The 21,240-nt window shown below is 41.8% G+C and overlaps 1 protein-coding gene across 2 annotated transcripts; it reads left to right on the forward strand.

The window, feature by feature from the left end:
- Positions 1-11,139: 11,139 nt before the first annotated feature.
- Positions 11,140-19,439, forward strand: LOC137034900 (uncharacterized). 2 transcript variants are annotated; one of them, XR_010897007.1, is made up of 3 exons: positions 11,140-12,192; positions 12,673-12,732; positions 18,901-19,439. XR_010897007.1 is itself a non-coding variant. In XM_067408136.1 (2 exons), the coding sequence occupies exon 2, from the start codon at positions 12,717-12,719 to the stop codon at positions 13,782-13,784; it is 1,068 nt and encodes a 355-aa protein (XP_067264237.1). In that variant the 5' UTR covers positions 11,142-12,192; positions 12,673-12,716; the 3' UTR covers positions 13,785-14,669. The 2 variants fall into 2 exon arrangements, 1 of the variants encoding a protein (XP_067264237.1); XM_067408136.1 differs by lacking the exon at positions 18,901-19,439 and having other exon boundaries at positions 11,142-12,192; positions 12,673-14,669.
- The last annotated feature ends 1,801 nt before the right edge of the window (positions 19,440-21,240 follow it).

Below are 21,240 nucleotides of genomic sequence, written 5' to 3' on the forward strand. Positions count from 1 at the left end.
TTCATTTCTTTTCCACTGAAGAAAGAAAGACATGAACATCTTGGATGACATGGAGGAGAGTAAATTATCAGGAAATTTTCATTCTGAAGGGTTCAATGCTGATGCCTTGTGGCTCACTTTTTGTAGGACTCAAACTAGAAACTTTCCAAACCCTGAGCCTTGACCACTTCACCACACCATGCACTAGAAAACAGTCATTAGGGAACTTACTTAATGTTCTGTGTTTGTCTCCATAGACAGAGCCCAATACCTGAAAATGTAGAAGAGTCAGAGTACATGTAAAGATACTCTGTGGAGTTCTGTAATGAATCAAGATCAAGAAGTTTATTACAATATTATTAGGCCTTTTTCACACAATACGCATAAGCAGCATGTAAGCAAAGGAAACAACGTTGTGCTTTTACAATGGCAGCGTTTTCCTTCATGGATAAAATATAGTGATAAATTTAGTGCTCAGAGCTCGCAATTCACATGAGGAGTTTGACCTCATTTACATCCAAATGATAATCAATCTACACAGAACTGAACCTAAACCCCAAGCTTTAGCCATAAACTGTTAAATAAATGGACCTTCGGCTTCATGTGCTGTACGGATTCATGTGAAATCGCCTCCTCCTGAAATATTCACATTTCCCAGTGAGATCGGTGTGGTGCTGCTTACATGTGCGGAGTGTCATAGGCCTTACGCTCACTTCATTATAACAAACGGAAATGTACTTTTTTATGTGTAACATGAATGATGTTTTGTCATTTATGGATTTAATTGAAAATATAATAGTAGCGTAAAATAAGTTACTGATACAAAGTTGGTTACAAAGACATTTTTCAATGGAAACAGTGGGTCTCATTCACTAACAGAGCGTAAAATCTGCAGAAAATGATTTTAAAAAAGACTACTTACAAATAAAGAAACATAATATTAAATGAAAAAGGAAGCATGGGAACAATATGCTTCACATTGTGATTTAGGACTTCTAAGCTGTTGTAGGGTTAGATCTCATGTCTGCTCAGATCTGCACATCATACTGAGACACCGGACTGATGGACAGTGCTCCGCTCTACCTGGCTTCCGGGGTTAACAGGTGACAGGATGATATAGTCGTCTCCGTTTGACGCTTTCACACGCGTCCCTCTCAGCGTCTGAGTGCCGGTCTTGCCGTCCACCGCGCTCCTCCGTCCTCCCCACAGGATTCCCGCTCCACTCCCTCCGTCTGAGCCGTTGACTAGAACCCGACGGCTGGTCCGGTGGTCGGGCAGAGGTGGAAGCAGTGGCGTTTTGTCCCCTCTCTTGCTTTTAGCCGGGGAAACTGGAGTATCATAGTAGTTCGAGGACTTGTAAGAAGGATGATGGATCAGCCCCTCAAAGCAGGACTTAGCAGACGGTCCCGGACGCCAAACTACCACTGTGATCTCACTTACACTGTTTCTGGAGCGAGCGAGAGATACAAGAACAAAAGAAGCAGATATAAAGAAGAGTGTTTTTGTACTTGACATAGTGTAATATTAATGTAAGAGACCTTTAACAGCTTGATTATTTCAAATGAGCACTTAAAATCTTAAAAGTATATTTTTGAAAACATTTTACAACCTGCAGAAAATATATTAATGAATTAGTACTTAAAGAGAAAAGTAAAAGCACTTTTAAAAAGTGCAATAATTTCAAATTAAAAGACTGATGAAGATACATTTTAAATCATGGCATAAGGAATAATTGACGACAGGCTGTTGAATTGTTAGAAAATAATGATAATGTGTTATAGTGTAACAGTGTGTTATATGTACCTAATAGCATGTGCGAGTTGTACACACTTCCAGTGTTTGACCGTTTCACCGTTTAACTGCAAAACAGTGTCCAACTGCTGCAAACCAGCCTGATCCGCTGGACCGCCTGAGAGAAGAAACACACATGCTGGGTTTCCATGGGCATAATGATTCTTATACTGTATAAACTATATTCTGTCCACAAAACATAACCTCTACCATCACAGATACTTTCTGCATTTTCACATTTTCCAAAAACATCAATTAGTATGATTTATGAGCTGACCAAAAAATGTCCCCACAAGGACATGGATTTTGGATATTGCCATCTTTGTAGGGACATCTGGACACACACACACACACACACACACACACACACACACACACACACACACACACACACACATAACAGTGAATTTTAATCAGCTGTGAATCATGTAGCCTAAAACTCACACACAGTGACCCATGTTTGACTGTGATGCTTAATAATCCATGACTCAGAAATAACACACATTCCCAGCCTTCAGTTCAGCAGCATCCTCTGGCACACACACTCACACACACACACACACACACACACACACACCAAACACATAGAGCAGATCTTGCCTGGATCGACTGCTTGTATACGAACAGGCGAGTCAGAGCAGATGGTGAAGCCGAAGCCGCCCTTTCCTCGTAGAATGGTCACCTAAAGCACACACACACACACACACACACACTCATGAGTACAAAACACTGCCATCTGCTGGAACAGGTAAGACACTGCAGCTGTCTGTCAGAGAAGTTTATTTGTGTCTGTGTTACAGAGATTTACTTAAGCAGTAAAGTACAAAAGCTTGTGCTCTGTAGTACATATAAGGTTCGACACAGAGTGACTATATTTACAATATAGTATTGCATCGCATATAGTGTGATATATTATGGCATTGCATTTATGAAACATTTTTGAAACATTTATGAAATATTAAAAGAAAAAAGTCACTTTACATTATTTTATTTAGAAAATTCATTAAGTGTGTGATTTAAACAGAATTGAAAATATAAAACTGTATATTTCAGCAGTATTTATTCACAAATTCACAAATTTTATTCACAACGTTTACAGAAGCGCATTGTGGTGACGATGGTGAAAAGAGGTAAGATAAAGCTTGAAATAATGTGTTGTTTAATGTCCACTCGTTTATTGCATTTGTAGTCAATGGGGATTTGTTAAACTTGTATTTTTAATTGATATTAATTATTCAACAATCAGAAACATGTTACTTATGAATACTAATGCATAGGCATTAATGCATTGAATTTTCACACAGCTCCAACAATAATACATAATGAAAATTGAAAAAGCTAGCCTAATTATTTTTTATGTTGTTTAATACTGTTGTTTTTCTCTCTTTCCAGTGCGAACAACAGAAGGATATGGTGCATCCTGTTTTTGGAGGTATACAATTTTTGTTAATTTCACACTTGACTATTAATTGTTTTTGATAAATTGGTTTGCCAAAATAAAAGGTGAACGTGGCATATTTTCTGCGTTTTGGGTGATTTGTCTGCTTTTAAAGGCATTATAATTTCTCAGTCAGTTAAGATACAGTACAAAAGTGTGTGTAAGCACCATTAAAATCTACTTTTTTGTTTCATGTTCTTTTCAGTCCAATGCTGTCTGTGGAAATACACAGAGAAGTTGATTCAGTGTTTAATGGTGCACATCTCTGACAATGCTGATAATCTCATCAAGCATTACCAGGTGAGTGTCTGGAATACATTGAACGCAATACATATGGCAGTGGTCTTTAAACCTGGTCTCGAGGACCCGCTTCTCTCCCTTATTTAAGACCCCTGATTCAGATCTTCAGCATGTTAGGAGAGAGCTTCATTAACTAAGAGAGACATAAGCCCTATATAGTAACACAATCCACCGTGTCATTTGCCGTTGCTGGCTAAAACTCTATAGGTCAAAAAAGAAGCCATATCTAAACATGATCCAGAAGCGCAGGCGTTTTCTCTGGGCCAAGGCTCATTTAAAATGGACTGTGGCAAAGTGGAAAACTGTTCTGTGGTCAGACGAATCAAAATTTGAAGTTCTTTTTGGAAAACTGTGACGCCGTGTCATCCGGACTAAAGAGGACAAGGACAACCCAAGTTGTTATCAGCGCTCAGTTCAGAAGCTGCATCTCTGATGGTATGGGGTTGCATGAGTGCATGTGGCATGGACACATCTGGAAAGGCACCATCAATGCTGAAAGGTATATCCAAGTTCTAGAACAACATATGCTCCCATCCAGACGTCGTCTCTTTCAGGGAAGACCTTGCATTTTCCAACATGACAATGCCAGACCACATACTGCATCAATTACAACATCATGGCTGCGTAGAAGAAGGATCCGGGTACTGAAATGGCCAGCCTGCAGTCCAGATCTTTCACCCATAGAAAACATTTGGCCCATCATAAAGAGGAAGATGCGACAAAGAAGACCTAAGACAGTTGAGCAACTTGAAGCCTGTATTAGACAAGAATGGGACAACATTCCTATTCCTAAACTTGAGCAACTTGTCTCCTCAGTCCCCAGACGTTTGCAGACTGTTATAAAAAAAAGAGGGGATGCCACACAGTGGGAAACATGGCCTTGTCCCAACTTTTTTGAGATGTGTTGATGCCATGAAATTTAACATTAACTTATTTTTTTCCCTTAAAATGATACATTTTCTCAGTTTAAACATTTGATATGTCATCTATGTTGTATTCTGAATAAAATATTGACATTTGAAACTTTCACATCATTACAGTGTCCCAACTTTTTTGCAATCGGGTTTGTATACCTGTATACCAGACAAGTAGTTGGCAATAATGTAAAGAAATTCTTGTAATAATGCAAAGTAATTCTTTGTAAAGAAACTCCATACGCATTCTTTTACAGAGCACTCGCAGAAAACACCTCACCTCTGTGTTGAAACATAAGGTGGATAGACTAAACAGGTAATACGCATGTGCGTGCTATCACTGTTTTCACAGATTCATGTTTTTGCAGTTTATACGCAGATGACAATTGTATCATTTTCAAAAACTTGCTTTTTAAAACCAATTTTCAAAAGTTTGTGTTTTCAGGCCACCAAAATGCTGTAGTGTAAATGAACGGCCATAACGGCTAAAAAAGTTTTCCATTTTTAGTTGAAAACGGTGTTGTGTAAACAGCCCCTAAGTTAAGCGTGTTGCATCCTGTTTGCCTGTCATTTGGATTATTGTTATTAAAACGTTGTGGATCTTCGTTTGTTTGCCTGCAACCACCCGTGACTTTAGAGTAAAAAGTAAAAGTTTAGAGTAAAAGAGTAAAATAAGAGTTATAAAGGTGATTTCTTGTTATTTATCTCATTTTGTGTTATATAAATACATTATATTTTTCCCACTGTAAAACAATCTGAAACTACCATGGGATGTTGTAAGTAAATACACATTTGCTATGGGGACCTAAAGGAACTGGAACAGCACACACACTGAGGATTGTCACGAAGGTGGCTTCATGGACGATACTTTAACGACCTTTTGGTGAAATTGTCACTTTTTTCAGAAGTACTACAGTCATGATTTTTGGTTTTAGACTTTTTAAGTTGCTGTTTCCAGAGTAATATTGCCGTCTCTGTCAGAAAACCTAAAATGCTTTATTTTTGTACTGATTTTACTAATTGTACTAATTGTGTGAAACCCTTTTGTTGAAATGCTGTCCAAAAATGAAGTAAAATGCTGTTGTTAATTGTATGTGTTGACATTGAATGTTCTAGAGCAGTACAGTAAGTTTTATTCAATAGCTCAAGGTCTAAAATTTATTAAAATTTTAAGTTTGTTCAACTCAATCAACTGTCTTTTGATGTAAATTAGCTTAAATGTTAAGTTAACACAACTTGCTATTACTTGGTAAATTCAACTTGTGTTTTTAAGTAAAAAATGTTGAGTAAACAAATATATTTAAGTGCCTATAACAAAGGATTTCTTGTTAGTTTTACATAAATTTGCTTCAAGTTGGATTTACTTAATAAGTGTGATGCAAAAATGGTGCATATGTATTTTAAGTAAATCCAACACATCTTTTTTTTCAGTGCTGTTTAGGGCCCCTAAATGTGAGGGCCGGCCTGAGTGTGAGAGTTTTAGAGACGGCCGATCCAGCACATCTGCAGAGGGTGTTTAAGCCTCTCTGTGCGATGACTGATCCTTACATGAAATGAAGGGATTACAGCAGAAATCTGGATTAAACAGAGAGAGATAGAAAGGGGGATGGAGGGGTGAAGAGGAGAGGAAAGAATGAGAGGAGTAAAGAGGAGAAAATGACAGGATATGAGAAGTTGACAAGAACTTTCTCTTCATCGGATCATGCACTTTCTCCATGTAAGTGAATGATTAGATTGAGTTAACATCTGAAGAGAAAACTTTTGTATTCTGAGCTATCGTCTCTCGCAGTGAAGCTCTTCCACACACAACCCAGACTCACTGGAAACATTTCTGCAAAATTACCTTACATTGACTTGCACGTTTTGTGACACTTTCAAAGCAAAAGGCACTAAAAGATGAAAGTGAATCTGGCTTTTATTATGTTGGTTGTTGTATGTATCGTGGTTGTTCAGAAATTAAATATTCAAAACAGTTGGAAAAATGAAATGTCCAGTGAGTGGTGTTAAAATGTTAAAGAAAATGTCACTACTTACAGAACACTTACAAGTATACTACTACTAGAACATTAATATTAGTATACTTGAAGTCTCCCTGCCCCTGTATAGTCAATAATTTTACCCCTTAAAACTCATCTTTGATCACCAAAATTACATATTTAAACATTTTTTCCTGTGAAAAAAATCATGCCTTTAAATAGCTTGAATGTAACTCTATACTCTTGCTTCATTTAATATACGCGTATCTATGAATATGATAATTAGCCCCGCCTCCACTCACTTGCACAAGCTCAGACTAGATCCACTCGGTCAACTTACTGAGGTAAATGATATCACTTTTTACAATGTCGGACACATAACTGTAATTAATATGATTAGCATTTTGCTTGACTACGTTATCAAACAGCAAAATGATCATTATCAAACGTTCTTCATCTCAGAGTCAGACAGCTGCTTTCTAACTATCAGTATCTTTAGAAACGCTTTGATCAACTCAGAACGTCAGCGGAGAAAGGCTTATAGTTCATCATAACATCGTAATATTCATCATACTCACGCTATATTGATAAATCTACATGATTTTTCATATCAACAGAAAAATATACCGGGATAACCTTCTTTTGACACTCCCTTGTGCGGTCAGGTAATGATATGCTAAAGCCCGCCCACACTCTGACGTGATTGGTTACGAGGCAGTCTGGGACGTCAGAAACGCCAGCGATTTCAAACCGTGTTTTTGAGACGGTCTTTAGATCACTGCCGTTTAAAGAGAAAACACTCAGCAATATGAATTTGCACATGCTTAAAGCATGTTATAAACACCATATAAACAACATTAACATCTTGATTTTCAGCACAGGGGGACTTTAATACATAAGTAAAGTTCAAGTACAGTATATTTTTAAGTATACTTATTTGTAAGGGCAGAAATGCTGAAAGATGAATGCACTCACTTCAACAACACCATTATCTTCACAGCAGCATCAGGGATGTTTGCCAGATTACTACTAGGATAAAACCAACCTTTTTCTGCTTTAGGACTCTGACGCCACCCTCTGTGCCAACCTATTCAACAACTCTATAGAATGGGACTTTTCACAACCAAATGGGAGGTCGATTTAAAAAGAAAAAAACAAAAGCAGGAAAGACAAAACTTCTGCATGCATGGAAACCCTGGCGACCCTGACAAGTTCATAGCTGCGTTCTTTTTAAAGCTGCACATTACAACACAAAGCCGAGACCATAAAAAGCACACAGAACAAGCTCTCAGAGGGGCATCGACCGGGCACTGAAGTCTATTCACTCCGTCACTTCACCTCCACTGGGAATTCAGAAGGTTTTTTCCCTCTCTTCTTTGTTTAAAAAGTGGGATTAGAGGAGGAGGACTGCCTCCTGTTAGTCCTGCATGAAGAAGCACCTAAAACTCTGAAAAGAGTGATCAGGCACTGCCTCGCTTCTCAGGGAAAACTATAGCAGGGAATGGCCTGATGAAAGTCAAGTTAAAGGTGATAAAAATGAATCATTCATATCATTAATTTTATTTGGCCATTAGTTTTCCCAATGAGTACTCACCAATGGAAGTTTAAACTATCTGTTTATAAGTTTAAATAGTTTAAAAGTAGTTCATCCCTGACATTCACCAGAATGTCTCTGCATTCAGTTTTGTCCCGCTAGAGTGTCCCAAGAGGGGTAAAAAATGTGTGTGAATGTGAGAAAAATATTTTGGAGCACATTTGAGTGGACGCTTTATACCACACCTAAAGTACAGTCCAAGTACAGCACATTACCTAGAGTTGGGGGGACCAAATTCTTATTTCACAATATGAGTAGTTTTATTTCATGATAATGATATTACTATCATGAGAACTCTCAGAAGATTTTAACATGGTAATGGATATGACAGTGTTAATGTGTTTGGTCTTGGTGGAATAAATCTGTTGGTTATTGCTGTAGTTGTATATTATTGCTGCTGCAGAACAAGTACAGGAACTTGAAACTGTCAATACATACGCTGATACGCTGCTGCACAAATAGCATATATAAAATGACCCACAGCAGATCTATCCAGGTGGAGCTGGAGGAACTCTGATAGTGTGCTGCTAATGCTACATGAACCAATCAGCTTGTGCCAAGTAGTTAAAGGATTAGTTCACTTTCAAAAAACTTTTTGCTGATAATTTACTCTCCTCCATGTCATCCAAGATGTTCATGTCTTTCTTTCTTCAGTCGAAAAGAAATGAAGGTTATTAATGAAAACATTCCAGCATTTTTCTCCTTAAAGTGGACTTCACTGGCCTCCAAACGGTTGAAGATCAAAATTACAGTTTCAGTGCAGCTTCAAAGAGCTTTAAACGATACCAGACGAGGAATAAAAGTCTTATCTAGCGAAACGATCGGTCATTTTCCCAAAAAAAAATGTAAATGTAAGTGCTTTATATAAACAAATGATCGCCTTGCACGTGCTTCTGCTTTCCGTATTCTTCAAAAAAGCTGTATGTCCTACTCCTTCCCTATTCTACTTATAGAAAAAAACGGAATTGGCACTGCCAGTTCTTTGTATTCTTCAAGCTTTTTGAGGAATAGGAAGTGCAGTTTTGGCGGAAGCACATGCAAGGCGATCATTTGTTTATATAAAGCATTTACATTTAAATTTTTTTTAGAAAATGACCAATCGTTTCTCTAGATAAGACTTTTATTCCTCGTCTGGTATCGTTTAAAGCTCGTTGAAGCTCCACTGAAACTGTAATTTTGTTGGTTGAGATTGTTATTGTTATTGTTATGACCACGGACGGTGCACGTGTGCATACCGCGCTCATGGGCAAAGGAGTTTCTTTGAAAGGCTCGCGCGCGAGACTGAGCGGAATGCGGGAAATGAAGTATACCAGGGCCCTAAATTGTAATGGACTGGAGCTCACGGTTCACATCGAGAGAAATGGGAACGCGGCGGCACCGCGATGCAAAAGGGCACTTTCACTTTCGCGATCAAAGTGCATGCCACTGATAAGCTTTGTAAATGCAGTATTACAGTATATATATACCAATTAAACGCGCAGGTCTCCTCTCGTGCGTCCTCCCCACTGTGTCGCCGGTCGAGGCAATAACTTTCGTTTCGCTTTCAGATATCTCTTTTATAGATGCCATCAATGCTTTTAACTTTCTAGATGTAATTACCGAAATCAAAACAGTCCATAAACTACAAATCCTCACGAAAACTTCAGTCAAGCCAGCTCGCGCGTCAATCTGAGAGATCAGCCTCCTTACCTTAAAGTGTCAAATTTCTCGCTTTTGGACGGTTTGGCTTGATTGACAAACGCTAACGTTCGGCCACGATTGATTACCATCGACCTGACCTAAAACTTTAGCACGCTGTGATCGATTGCTTGGAGATCGCGTGTTTCTCTGTTCGAGAGCGCATTTCCTGTTCACATCTGCGACAAAACAGATTATTATGTACAAACAAAAGTTCACAGAAACGTGAAAATGGTCTCATTTGAAAAAAAATATCCTAAGCTAAAAGATGATATATTGAGACTGATTGAAGCAGCCCTTATCAAAGGTGCGGGGGTCGATTTCTGTCTCTTCAAAACTGCGGGGCCAGCGGCGCGCCTGGGAAGAGATCTGCCTCTCTAAAAAATAATTCAGGGCACCTGTTACCACAACTTAAATAAATGAAAGGTTGCAAGGTAAAAATTATAATTTATTGTTTTATTTAAACCTTTTAAGTTGCAAACATTATTTTGTAGAGTTCTGTTGACACAATAATGTTGATCATTACATCAACTTAAAATTGTCTGTAATTTAAACTCAAATTTCTGCATTAATTGACTTTTAAAAAAATAAGTTGTAGTAACTTAATGAAATTGTCTTGATAACTTCGTAAATTAGGATCTCTGGTTCCCAGCATGCTTTGCATAGGACTGGATAAGGAGAATAAATGTTGTAGTGAAGTGTTAATTCATTTGTTTTTAGTGAAGGGAAAGACCCGTTAATGCTGTTATGTTTGACATTTAAAACAGTTTCTGTAATGTTGAAGTTTTTGTACTTCAAATAATAATAATAATAACCCGGGGGGGGTTCAGGACTTTTAATTATAAGCTGAAATACACCAGGAATCTTATTTTGAAATGTCTTTATGACTTCCAGCAGCTCTAAAATATGCACTTTATAAACCATCTAAAAGATATTAAAATAAAATCACCATAAATAAAACAGCTGTAATAAATCAATAGTCGATCATAAGCAATTGCTGGGCATAAACGCAATCCTGGGGTCTGTTAAAAGATCCCAAATGTATCACCAGCAACAACGTTTTCATTGGAGAAGAGAAAAACATCTTGCCACAATGGTGTTAACGGAGGTGGACTTTCAGAAAATCAAGCACTGAACCGAATACACCTGAGGCTCTTGATGTCTGGTTTTGATGTGCAGCTGCATATGAGATGCCGAGTTCAACAGGACAAATGCTGACCGGAGTCAGAATCCGTTATAGTCAGAAGTATTCAATGCTGTCACTCAACATATGCACAAAAGCCATGAAGATGGCGGCACAAAAACAAAGAGAGCCTACAGGGATTTGTGTTTGAGCAGCCAGAGAATCAGCCGTGTCCTGACGCTTCAGTGGAGAAAGAGTTCTCATTGCTGTTGTCCAATCAACCGGCCTTTTATTTCCATGCAGACAAACTACATCAATGTATGTGTAACAGGATTAGGTGATTGACAGCAGTGTTTGCCTATCAGTGAATAGTACCTCCTATTTAAAGGCCGATTGGCTGTTACCTGGGATGCGTCACGTCCGTTTTCCTCTCTTGTTTTGGCTGTGTTGACGGTGGCTGTGGAGTGCAGTTTCTATATTCTGGTGCTGCTGCCCTTTTTGTGCTGCTTAGTGGGTTTTGATGACTGTTTGCCTCTCAGTATACATGACTTCCTGTACCCCATGGTGTTAGCGGTGGGTATGACGGTGACAAGCCCATGCCTATGAAGCATTCTATTCGGCGTGATATCCTGATGGATTCTCCCTCTCGTTCTATGTTGTGATTGTTTGCTGCCGTGATCGTTTATGCCGTGATTGTTTGCTGCCGTGAGCACTTGCTGCTGTCTTCGCGCTGTTAACAGAGCGGCGGTCCATACAGCCGCGCCGACGAAGTCATCAAAGTTTATTAAAGGGGACTGCTGGTTTGATTCTGTTACGTGCCTTTCTAGTGCCCTGCTTCACGTTTTGGTTTATTTTATTATTAGTTATCATGGTTAAATCAGTTAACCTTTTTCTTTTTCTTTAAGTTTGTGGACATTTGTTTGATGGTATTGCTTTGATTTTTCTTTTTTTTTGTGAAACTACAATCTGTCGATATGTGCATGTTTAATCTATGAATGCAATTCAAATCGTGTGGTGACCTACTGTATAGAAGTTGGTGTTTGTAACAATTTCAGGTGATTAACTATCTGATTTTCTGGTTACATTGTTGCTTCTCCTCACTTCTGTTTGTTGATACCACTTATGTGAGGAGTTGCTGCATTGATGATTATATTGCCATTTCTGCCCAGTTTGTTTTTATAGTTATTTATTTTCTTTCTGATTTATTGCAGGAGCTGGGGTCCCACGGGTGGTTTGATCTTCCTCCTTGTGGTGGTGGTTCTCCTTCATCGTGTGCGGTGTACACCTTGAGTGTTTGATAGTGTGATTAGAGTGCACGGGTGTGTGTGCGCGTGGAAGTGTGCTCTTGTGAAACCAAACTCTACATTGATCCCAGCCGTTGGGAACCTCAGCCCCTGCTGGTATTACTCCGTCTTTGTTTTACATATACATACACAAATACATACTACCTCAAGTTGGTTTTGTTTGATATCTTTTTCTTTTTGTAATTTGTGTTCTTGTGTTTGAAGTGGGGTTTCGTGTATTTTTCTGTGATTCATTGTTTTGTATTTTAATTAACTTTTGTATTAATAAACATTTTTGTATTTTTTTATACTCATGTCTCTGGCCTCATTTTGAGGGAACCGAACCTGTGTGCTATATTCCCCAATTTGGGTGGTTTGAGTATTTTCCTGGGGTTAATCCTTAGGGTGGCGTAGTCGGACTTCATTATTAGTGAACAAAACAGTGGGGTTGTGTATAAAAATTACACCGCCCCGCCAAATTCTGGCGTAGTCGGCAGGGTCCCCTCTTGTGTAGTCCAGAGACGTGGGTTTTGTTTGTATATTTGCTTTTTTTTTTTTTTTTTCTCTCTCTCTCTCTCTCTCTCTCTCTTCTGGTAGGAACCAGACAACAGCAGTCCCTCTTTGCGTGTGCAGTTGCAGATATGGAGGACGAATTGCGTGAGTTAAGAGATTTGGTAGCTCAACTGAAAGCTGATAATGAAAGGCTGCGGCAAGAGCCAGTGTCTGTTGCGCAGCCAGGTCCATCTAATGTTGCTATTCCTGTGGCTGAAAATCCCCCACTTATTGGTGCTGGTGCATCGACAGCGGAGCGGTTTGTTTTCATTCCTCGGGATCGCAAGTGCCCAAAGTTTAGCGGTCGGTCGGGCATTGGCATCAATGAGTGGGTGGAGGAGGCTCAGGCCTGTATGCGGCTTCGCCATCTGTCTACAGCTGATCAGGCATTTTTCTTGTTTGATCATCTGGAAGGAGAGGCGAGGGAAGAAATTCGTTATCGATCGAGGAACGAGAGGGAGGATCCAGATCAAATTATTCAGGTATTGCGTGAATTGTACGGTTGTACAAAGTCTTATGTAGCACTTCAGGAGTCGTTCTTTTCCAGAAGACAACAGGATGGGGAGACGCTGGTGGAGTTCTCCCTGGCCCTGATGAGTCTCCTGGAAAAGGTTAAAAGTCAGTCACCTCACGGCATGCCTAACGCCGAAGTGTTATTAAGAGATCAGTTTGTTGAGTATGTTAACGATTGTGCTCTTCGGCGTGAACTTAAGCAATTTGTGCGTCGTCAACCTACTGCTACATTGTTTGACATTCGCAGCGAAGCTCTTCGTTGGGAAAGAGAGGGTATGCCTGGGGGGGTACGTGGTCGGAGCCAGTCTGTTCCATCCGCTTATGGCATCCAATATGGGGTACAGGGACATCAGCATGTTAATAGTAGTAGTGGTTCAGTAACGTCAGAAATGAGTGAACTACGGGACATGCTCAGAAAGCAGCAACAACAATTAAATCAGTTAACCCAAAGTATGGCTCAGCTTCAAAATTCTCAGTCACGTTCACGACCATTTAAGGCTAACTTAATTTGCAGAAGGTGTCAGCAACCTGGCCATTTTGCCAGAGATTGCGATGGGGAGCGGAGATCTGCTTCACCATCAGCCCGTGTGAATTCTGCCGTAATGAAGGGTGGACAGTCATCCGCGCAGCCGTCGGAAAACTAGTTCCCACCGAGTTGCAGGGCCACAATTTGGTTGGGAAAAGGATAGGCTCTAAAACTGTAACTGATTTTGATTTTATGTCACGCCTTATGTCTACTTGTCCACAGCTTATTGTATCTATGGGTGGGGCTCAGATACCTTGCCTGGTGGACACTGGTTCTATGGTGTCCACCATTACTGAGAGTTGGTTTGTGACAAATTTTGGGTCGTGGGGTCAGGAACAGCTTAGATCGTGTCATTGGTTACAACTTCGAGCTGCAAACGGTCTTTCAATTCCTTATGTTGGTTATTTGGAATTAGATGTGGAACTCTGTGGGCGAGTAATTTCAGGCTGCGGCATACTGGTGGTCAGAGATCCTCCCGGTGGTGTGTGTGCAGAAGTTCCTGGGGTGTTAGGTATGAACATCCTGAGCCGCTGCTACCGGGAGCTCTTTGGCCAGCATGGCACAGCTCTCTTTGACTTACCAGTGGTATCACAGGCCCCTAATTTTGTTTTTCAGGCCTTACAGCATTGCCACCAGGTTGACGTTCAGCCAGTTTCAGATGGCGGAGGGCGAGTTAGAGTGCGGGGACGTCGGGCGTGGCGCATCTTGGGTGGCACCATGAAATTGGTTGCTGCAACCTGTTCAGTGCAATATTCGAGTGGTACAGTACTGTTTGAGCCACCAGTTTCTGGTCTACCGGCAGGTTTGCTAGCCTCTCCTGCTCTCTTAAGGGTGGACGGTGGTACAGTTTATGTGCCAGTAGTTAATGTGGGTACTGTAGATGTGGTATTGTACGCTAGCACTGTTATTGGCACTGTGAATAAGGTTGATGTGATTAGTTTGCCCCCGGAGGTCGCAGAAGTTAAGACCGTTACAGCTAAGGTGAGTACACAGTTTGTGCAGGTTTCCCTACTGTGCAAGAACAGATAGCCATGTTAGACTTATCTGTGTTGTCAGAAGAAGAACAGGGTAAGGTCAGGGCACTACTGGAGAAGTATGTGCCTGTGTTCTCTGCAAACGATGGGGATTTGGGATGCACAAATTTGATATCCCATGAGATCCCCTTGTTGGATGACATCCCTGTTAGGCAGCGGTTCAGGCGTATTCCTCCATCCGAGTATGAGGTGGTCAAGGCACATATCAATCAATTGTTGGAAACTCAGGTAATTAGAGAGAGCTGCAGTCCCTATGCGTCGCCCATTGTTCTGGTCAAAAAGAAGGACGGTAGTCTGCGCATGTGCGTGGACTACCGTCGCTAAATTCAAAGACTAGGAAGGATGCGTTCCCTCTACCACGTATAGAGGAGACTCTGGACTCGCTGGCTGGGGCCCGTTGGTTTTCTACCATGGACCTGGCCAGCGGGTACAATCAGGTACCTGTAGCTGAGGGGGACAAATCTAAAACTGCTTTTTGCACCCCGTTTGGCCTCTTTGAGTGGAATAGGATGCCCTTTGGGCTGTGCAATGCCCCAAGCACCTTCCAACGATTGATGGAACGGTTGTTTGGGGATCAGCAGTGCCAGTCCCTCCTCCTTTATCTTGATGATATTGTTGTCTTTTCCTCCTCGGTAGATCAACATCTTGCCCGGATGGAGGTAGTCCTGAGCCGCTTGCAAAGTGAAGGGTTGAAGGCCAAATTATCGAAGTGTGCTTTTTTCAAAAGGGAAGTGCATTATTTGGGGCATGTCATCTCTTCAGATGGAGTTTCCACTGATCCAGGGAAGGTGGAGGCGGTTGCACAATGGCGTTGTCCCACCAGTGTTGCGGAGTTGCGCTCATTTTTGGGATTTGCTAGCTACTACCGACGGTTTGTGGAGGGCTTGCCAAGTTGGCTGCCCCTCTTCATAGGTTGGTGGCTCAGCTAGCAAATCCCAAGCGGCCGAAGCAGGGTGTTCAGGAGTTTGCTGAAGCCTGGTCAGCGGAATGTCAGTGTAGCTTTGAGGGGTTGAAAGGTAAGTTAACCACAGCTCCAGTGCTTGCTTATGCTGACTTTTCGCTACCTTTTATTTTAGAGGTAGATGCCAGTCATGGAGGACTAGGGGCAGTCCTCTCACAGGAGCAACAAGGTAAAGTACGCCCTATAGCTTATGGTAGCCGCAGTCTTAGGCCCACTGAGCGCAATACATCCAATTACAGTTCAATGAAACTGGAGTTTTTGGCGCTCAAGTGGGCCATGACTGAAAAATTTAGGGAATACTTGCTGGGCCATAAATGTGTGGTTTTTACTGACAACAACCCCCTCAGCTACCTGACTTCTGCAAAGTTGGGTGCCATGGAGCAGCGTTGGGCTTCCCAATTGGCATCATTTGATTTTGAGATCAAATATAGGTCAGGGAGAAGCAACCGCAATGCGGATGCCTTGTCGCGTCAAAACTTTTCAGGTACAGGGGTGGTACATGAGTTTTGTCCTGCTGTGGCTGTTCCAGTGGCATTGCAGCAAGCTGCCCAAGGTGGATTGGTGACCTCGGTCAATCAGGTTACCTCATTTCCTTGTACTTCAATTAGTGACATGAGTGCTCAGCAGGTAGCAGACTCAGTCATAGGTGAGTTGTTGGTTTTTTTGGAGGCGCAAGTTGCCCCCAACTCCTGAAGAGCGTAAGAAACTCTCCAGATTGGCAGTTATTCTGCTCCGTCAATGGGACCGCCTAGTGGAGACTGATGGAGTGCTCTATCGGCGTGTATTGCGCTCAGATGGTGGAGAGGAAATCTTCCAGGTATTATTGCCTGCAGCCATGAAACAGGATGTCTTGATCCAGCTTCACCAACAGCATGGGCATCAGGGGGTAGAACGCACATTTCAGCTAGTGCGGCAGCGGTGCTATTGGCCTGGCATGTCTGCAGACATTACCCGCTGGTGCCAGGAGTGTGAGCGGTGCCAGTGTGCCAAAGGCGTCCCCTCTGCACCTGGTAGTTTCATGGGACATTTGTTGGCTGCTCGGCCAAATGAAATTTTGGCCTTGGATTTCACAGTGTTAGAGCCCTCAAGGTCTGGCCTTGAAAACGTGTTAGTTATGACCGATGTTTTTACAAAATACACCTTGGCAGTACCCACTAGAGACCAACGGGCAGAGACTGTAGCTCAGGTTCTTGTGGTAGAGTGGTTTTGTAAATTCGGTGTGCCGGGTCGTATTCACTCCGACCAAGGTCGGAATTTTGAATCCGTCCTACTTCAACAGCTTTGCAGTTTGTATGGAGTCGAGAAGTCACGTACGACCCCATATCACCCGGCCGGAAACGGTCAGTGCGAACGTTTCAATAGAACGTTGCATGATCTGTTGCGCACTTTGCCGCTTTCCAAAAGGGTGATTGGCCACTTTGCCTCCCACAAGTACTCTTTTGCATATAACACCACTCCCCATCAGACAACGGGGGAATCCCCGTATTTTTTAATGTTCGGGCAGGAACCCAGACTTCCGGTTGACTTCTTGCTGGGCAGAGTCCAAGAGCCGTTGGCCGGCAGCGTTAATAGGTGGATTCTGGAGCAGCAGGATCGGTTGCAAGTTGCGTTTGAGAGTGCTCGTGAACGTTTGGGTGCTGCAGCCGATCGGCGAAAGGCTCGGCATGACCAGCAGGTAAGGGAGCACCACTGAAGGAGGGTCAATTGGTATACCTCCGTGATCATAGTGTGAGGGGTAGATGTAAAATCCAAGACCTGTGGAGTTCAGTGGTGTACCAGATCATGAGAGCACCCAAGGAAGGTGGGGCAGTATATACCATTGCTCCTACCATGGATTTGGGAAAAGTAAAGCATGTGCACCGGTCCTTGCTGAAGGCCCAGATCTGTCAGGATCTGCCTACTGGGTTGCCTGATAGTCCGGTGGCTGAGTCTTTGCAGCCTCCGGAAGAGGGGTATGATGATGAGGAGGATTTGTTTGTCTTAGTGCCAGAGACACCACAACTTGGAGGTAGGACGAGGCTACAGGACATTGGTCCTTCTCTTCCTCAGACCTCTGGTGTCCGGCAAGCTGTGGAAACCCCTAGGGTAACAGAGGTTGAGGTGGGCTCACAGCCAGTTGTATTGCCTTCCAACTCATTAGAGGTAGGTGAGGTTACGGTAAGAAGGACTGGGAGGAGGACGGCAGGTCAGCACTCTAATTTGCACCACCTCCCTCGAACAGTGGGGGCAGGTTCAGTGGCCAGTATAGTGAGTAGTACAGCTGGTACCCTGTTCCGGCCTTGGAACTGAGTTCCTAGGTGGGATTTTGTTTGATTCACCGTCGGGACGACGTTGCAGAAACTGGGGATGGAATGTAACAGGATTAGGTGATTGACAGCAGTGTTTGCCTATCAGTGAATAGTACCTCCTATTTAAAGGCCGATTGGCTGTTACCTGGGATGCGTCACGTCCGTTTTCCTCTCTTGTTTTGGCTGTGTTGACGGTGGCTGTGGAGTGCAGTTTCTATATTCTGGTGCTGCTGCCCTTTTTGTGCTGCTTAGTGGGTTTTGATGACTGTTTGCCTCTCAGTATACATGACTTCCTGTACCCCATGGTGTTAGCGGTGGGTATGACGGTGACAAGCCCATGCCTATGAAGCATTCTATTCGGCGTGATATCCTGATGGATTCTCCTCTCGTTCTATGTTGTGATTGTTTGCTGCCGTGATCGTTTATGCCGTGATTGTTTGCTGCCGTGAGCACTTGCTGCTGTCTTCGCGCTGTTAACAGAGCGGCGGTCCATACAGCCGCGCCGACGAAGTCATCAAAGTTTATTAAAGGGGACTGCTGGTTTGATTCTGTTACGTGCCTTTCTAGTGCCCTGCTTCACGTTTTGGTTTATTTTATTATTAGTTATCATGGTTAAATCAGTTAACCTTTTTCTTTTTCTTTAAGTTTGTGGACATTTGTTTGATGGTATTGCTTTGATTTTTCTTTTTTTTTGTGAAACTACAATCTGTCGATATGTGCATGTTTAATCTATGAATGCAATTCAAATCGTGTGGTGACCTACTGTATAGAAGTTGGTGTTTGTAACAATTTCAGGTGATTAACTATCTGATTTTCTGGTTACATTGTTGCTTCTCCTCACTTCTGTTTGTTGATACCACTTATGTGAGGAGTTGCTGCATTGATGATTATATTGCCATTTCTGCCCAGTTTGTTTTTATAGTTATTTATTTTCTTTCTGATTTATTGCAGGAGCTGGGGTCCCACGGGTGGTTTGATCTTCCTCCTTGTGGTGGTGGTTCTCCTTCATCGTGTGCGGTGTACACCTTGAGTGTTTGATAGTGTGATTAGAGTGCACGGGTGTGTGTGCGCGTGGAAGTGTGCTCTTGTGAAACCAAACTCTACATTGATCCCAGCCGTTGGGAACCTCAGCCCCTGCTGGTATTACTCCGTCTTTGTTTTACATATACATACACAAATACATACTACCTCAAGTTGGTTTTGTTTGATATCTTTTTCTTTTTGTAATTTGTGTTCTTGTGTTTGAAGTGGGGTTTCGTGTATTTTTCTGTGATTCATTGTTTTGTATTTTAATTAACTTTTGTATTAATAAACATTTTTGTATTTTTTTATACTCATGTCTCTGGCCTCATTTTGAGGGAACCGAACCTGTGTGCTATATTCCCCAATTTGGGTGGTTTGAGTATTTTCCCTGGGGTTAATCCTTAGGGTGGCGTAGTCGGACTTCATTATTAGTGAACAAAACCTTGGGCTTGTGTCTCAAAATTACACCGCCCCGCCACATATGCTATGGCCTACCGCTTTAGAATATTATATAATTCATATCAAATTAGGTGACCAGATCGTAAGACAATACAAAGCCAGCATGCGTTTTAGTCATTCAGCACAAATCCAAATGTTACCATATTGTCGATAAAACATTTAGTAACAAAGCTTTGTACTTCAGTCGTGTCACAATGTCTAACTGAACCAGCAAGCTCAACAAAATGTGTTTTCCAGCACAGCCCTGGTGGAAAGCTGAATGCATGTGGCATTATATGCAAAGACAAAATGTTATAGTGGTACATATTATTTATATATTTTGAAGACTAGAGACCGAGTTGTACACACATCCCACAATACTTGGTACACAAAACACCGTAACGATCAATGATTATTTCTGAGTATGAATGAGACATTTTGAGAAGAACTCCAGACTTCCTAAAACAGTTCAACTTGAAAACAATCAATAATACATTGCAAATAAAATGGGCAAACAGTGAAAAGTGCAGCCTTATTAATTATTCATGGTACACAAAAGTAGATTTTACTTGGATCTCTAAAAAATGAATAGATTTGTAAACAAATATTACAAGTTTTTCTACTTTGGGATTTTCATTTGGGGACGAAATGATTTATTTTCAAATGAGTACAAATGTATAATCTGCACACTCTCATAAGTTAGTTTTTGAAAACATTAAGTTCAGTCAGGTCAGGCTGGAGGGTTGCAGGTACACACCTCTATGCAACGCAATCATAATCTCATATCCTTCTGTCAAAACACTGAAGACTGGTACCTGTTCAGCAGTGCAGTGTCTATCCTCTATCACTCCACCACAGGTCTAGATCTGCCTTACGTTGAAGGTTTTCTAGTTGTGCTGTAGCTGTAGTATGTCCTCATCTCGGAGCAACAGGAGCACAGCACCTCCTCCACGGTCATTATCTCCACAAATCCTCTTTAAATCTACTTTGAGAGTTGTCTTAACTTAAATATATTAAACGATTAGACAGATCCAGAAGCAGATTGTCTTACATGTTTACCCTACCCAACCAAACTACCCTTTTTTCTAAGTTATTTAAAAGTATATGGTCAGGACTCAGTGCGGGTCAGTCAAGTTCCTCCACACCAAACTCTTTATGGACCTTTCTTTGTGCACTGGGAGAGTCATGCTGGGATAAAAATGGCCTTCCCCAAACTGTTCCCACTAAGTTGGAAGCATAGCATTGTCCAAAATCTGTTGGAATGCTGAAGCGTTAAGATTTCCCTTCAATCCCTGAAAAACAGCCCCATCATCATCATCATCATCATCCCTCCTCCAGCACTTTACAGTAATGCAGGGAACGTTCTCCTGGCGTCCTCCAAACCCAGACTCGCCCATCAGACTGACGAACAGAGGAGTGTGATTCATCTTTCCACTGCTCCAGTCACTCCATCCGACGCCTGCTGACGTGAGGCTTTCCTGCAGCTGCTCGGCCATCAAGCTCCGCCGCACAGTTCCTGCGCTGATATTAATGCCAGAGGAACTTTGTAACTCTTCAGCTGTTGAATCATGAACTGACTCATTGTAAAGGTGGCATCCCATCACAGTACCACTCTTGAATTCTCTGAGCTCCTTAAAACGACCCATTTTTTTCACAGATGTTTGTAAATGCAGACTGCATGTTAGCAGCAGATCCGTGGCAGGAGCATTATCCTGCTGAAAGAGGCCACAGCCACCAGCGAATACCGTTTACATGAAAGGGAAAGGGTATATATATATATATACAAATCATTTACAATATTTGAATATACAGGGTCAGGATCTTGCAGAG

This window comes from Chanodichthys erythropterus, chromosome 13, assembly GCF_024489055.1.
Source record: "Chanodichthys erythropterus isolate Z2021 chromosome 13, ASM2448905v1, whole genome shotgun sequence".
Classification (NCBI taxonomy): Eukaryota; Metazoa; Chordata; class Actinopteri; order Cypriniformes; family Xenocyprididae; genus Chanodichthys; species Chanodichthys erythropterus.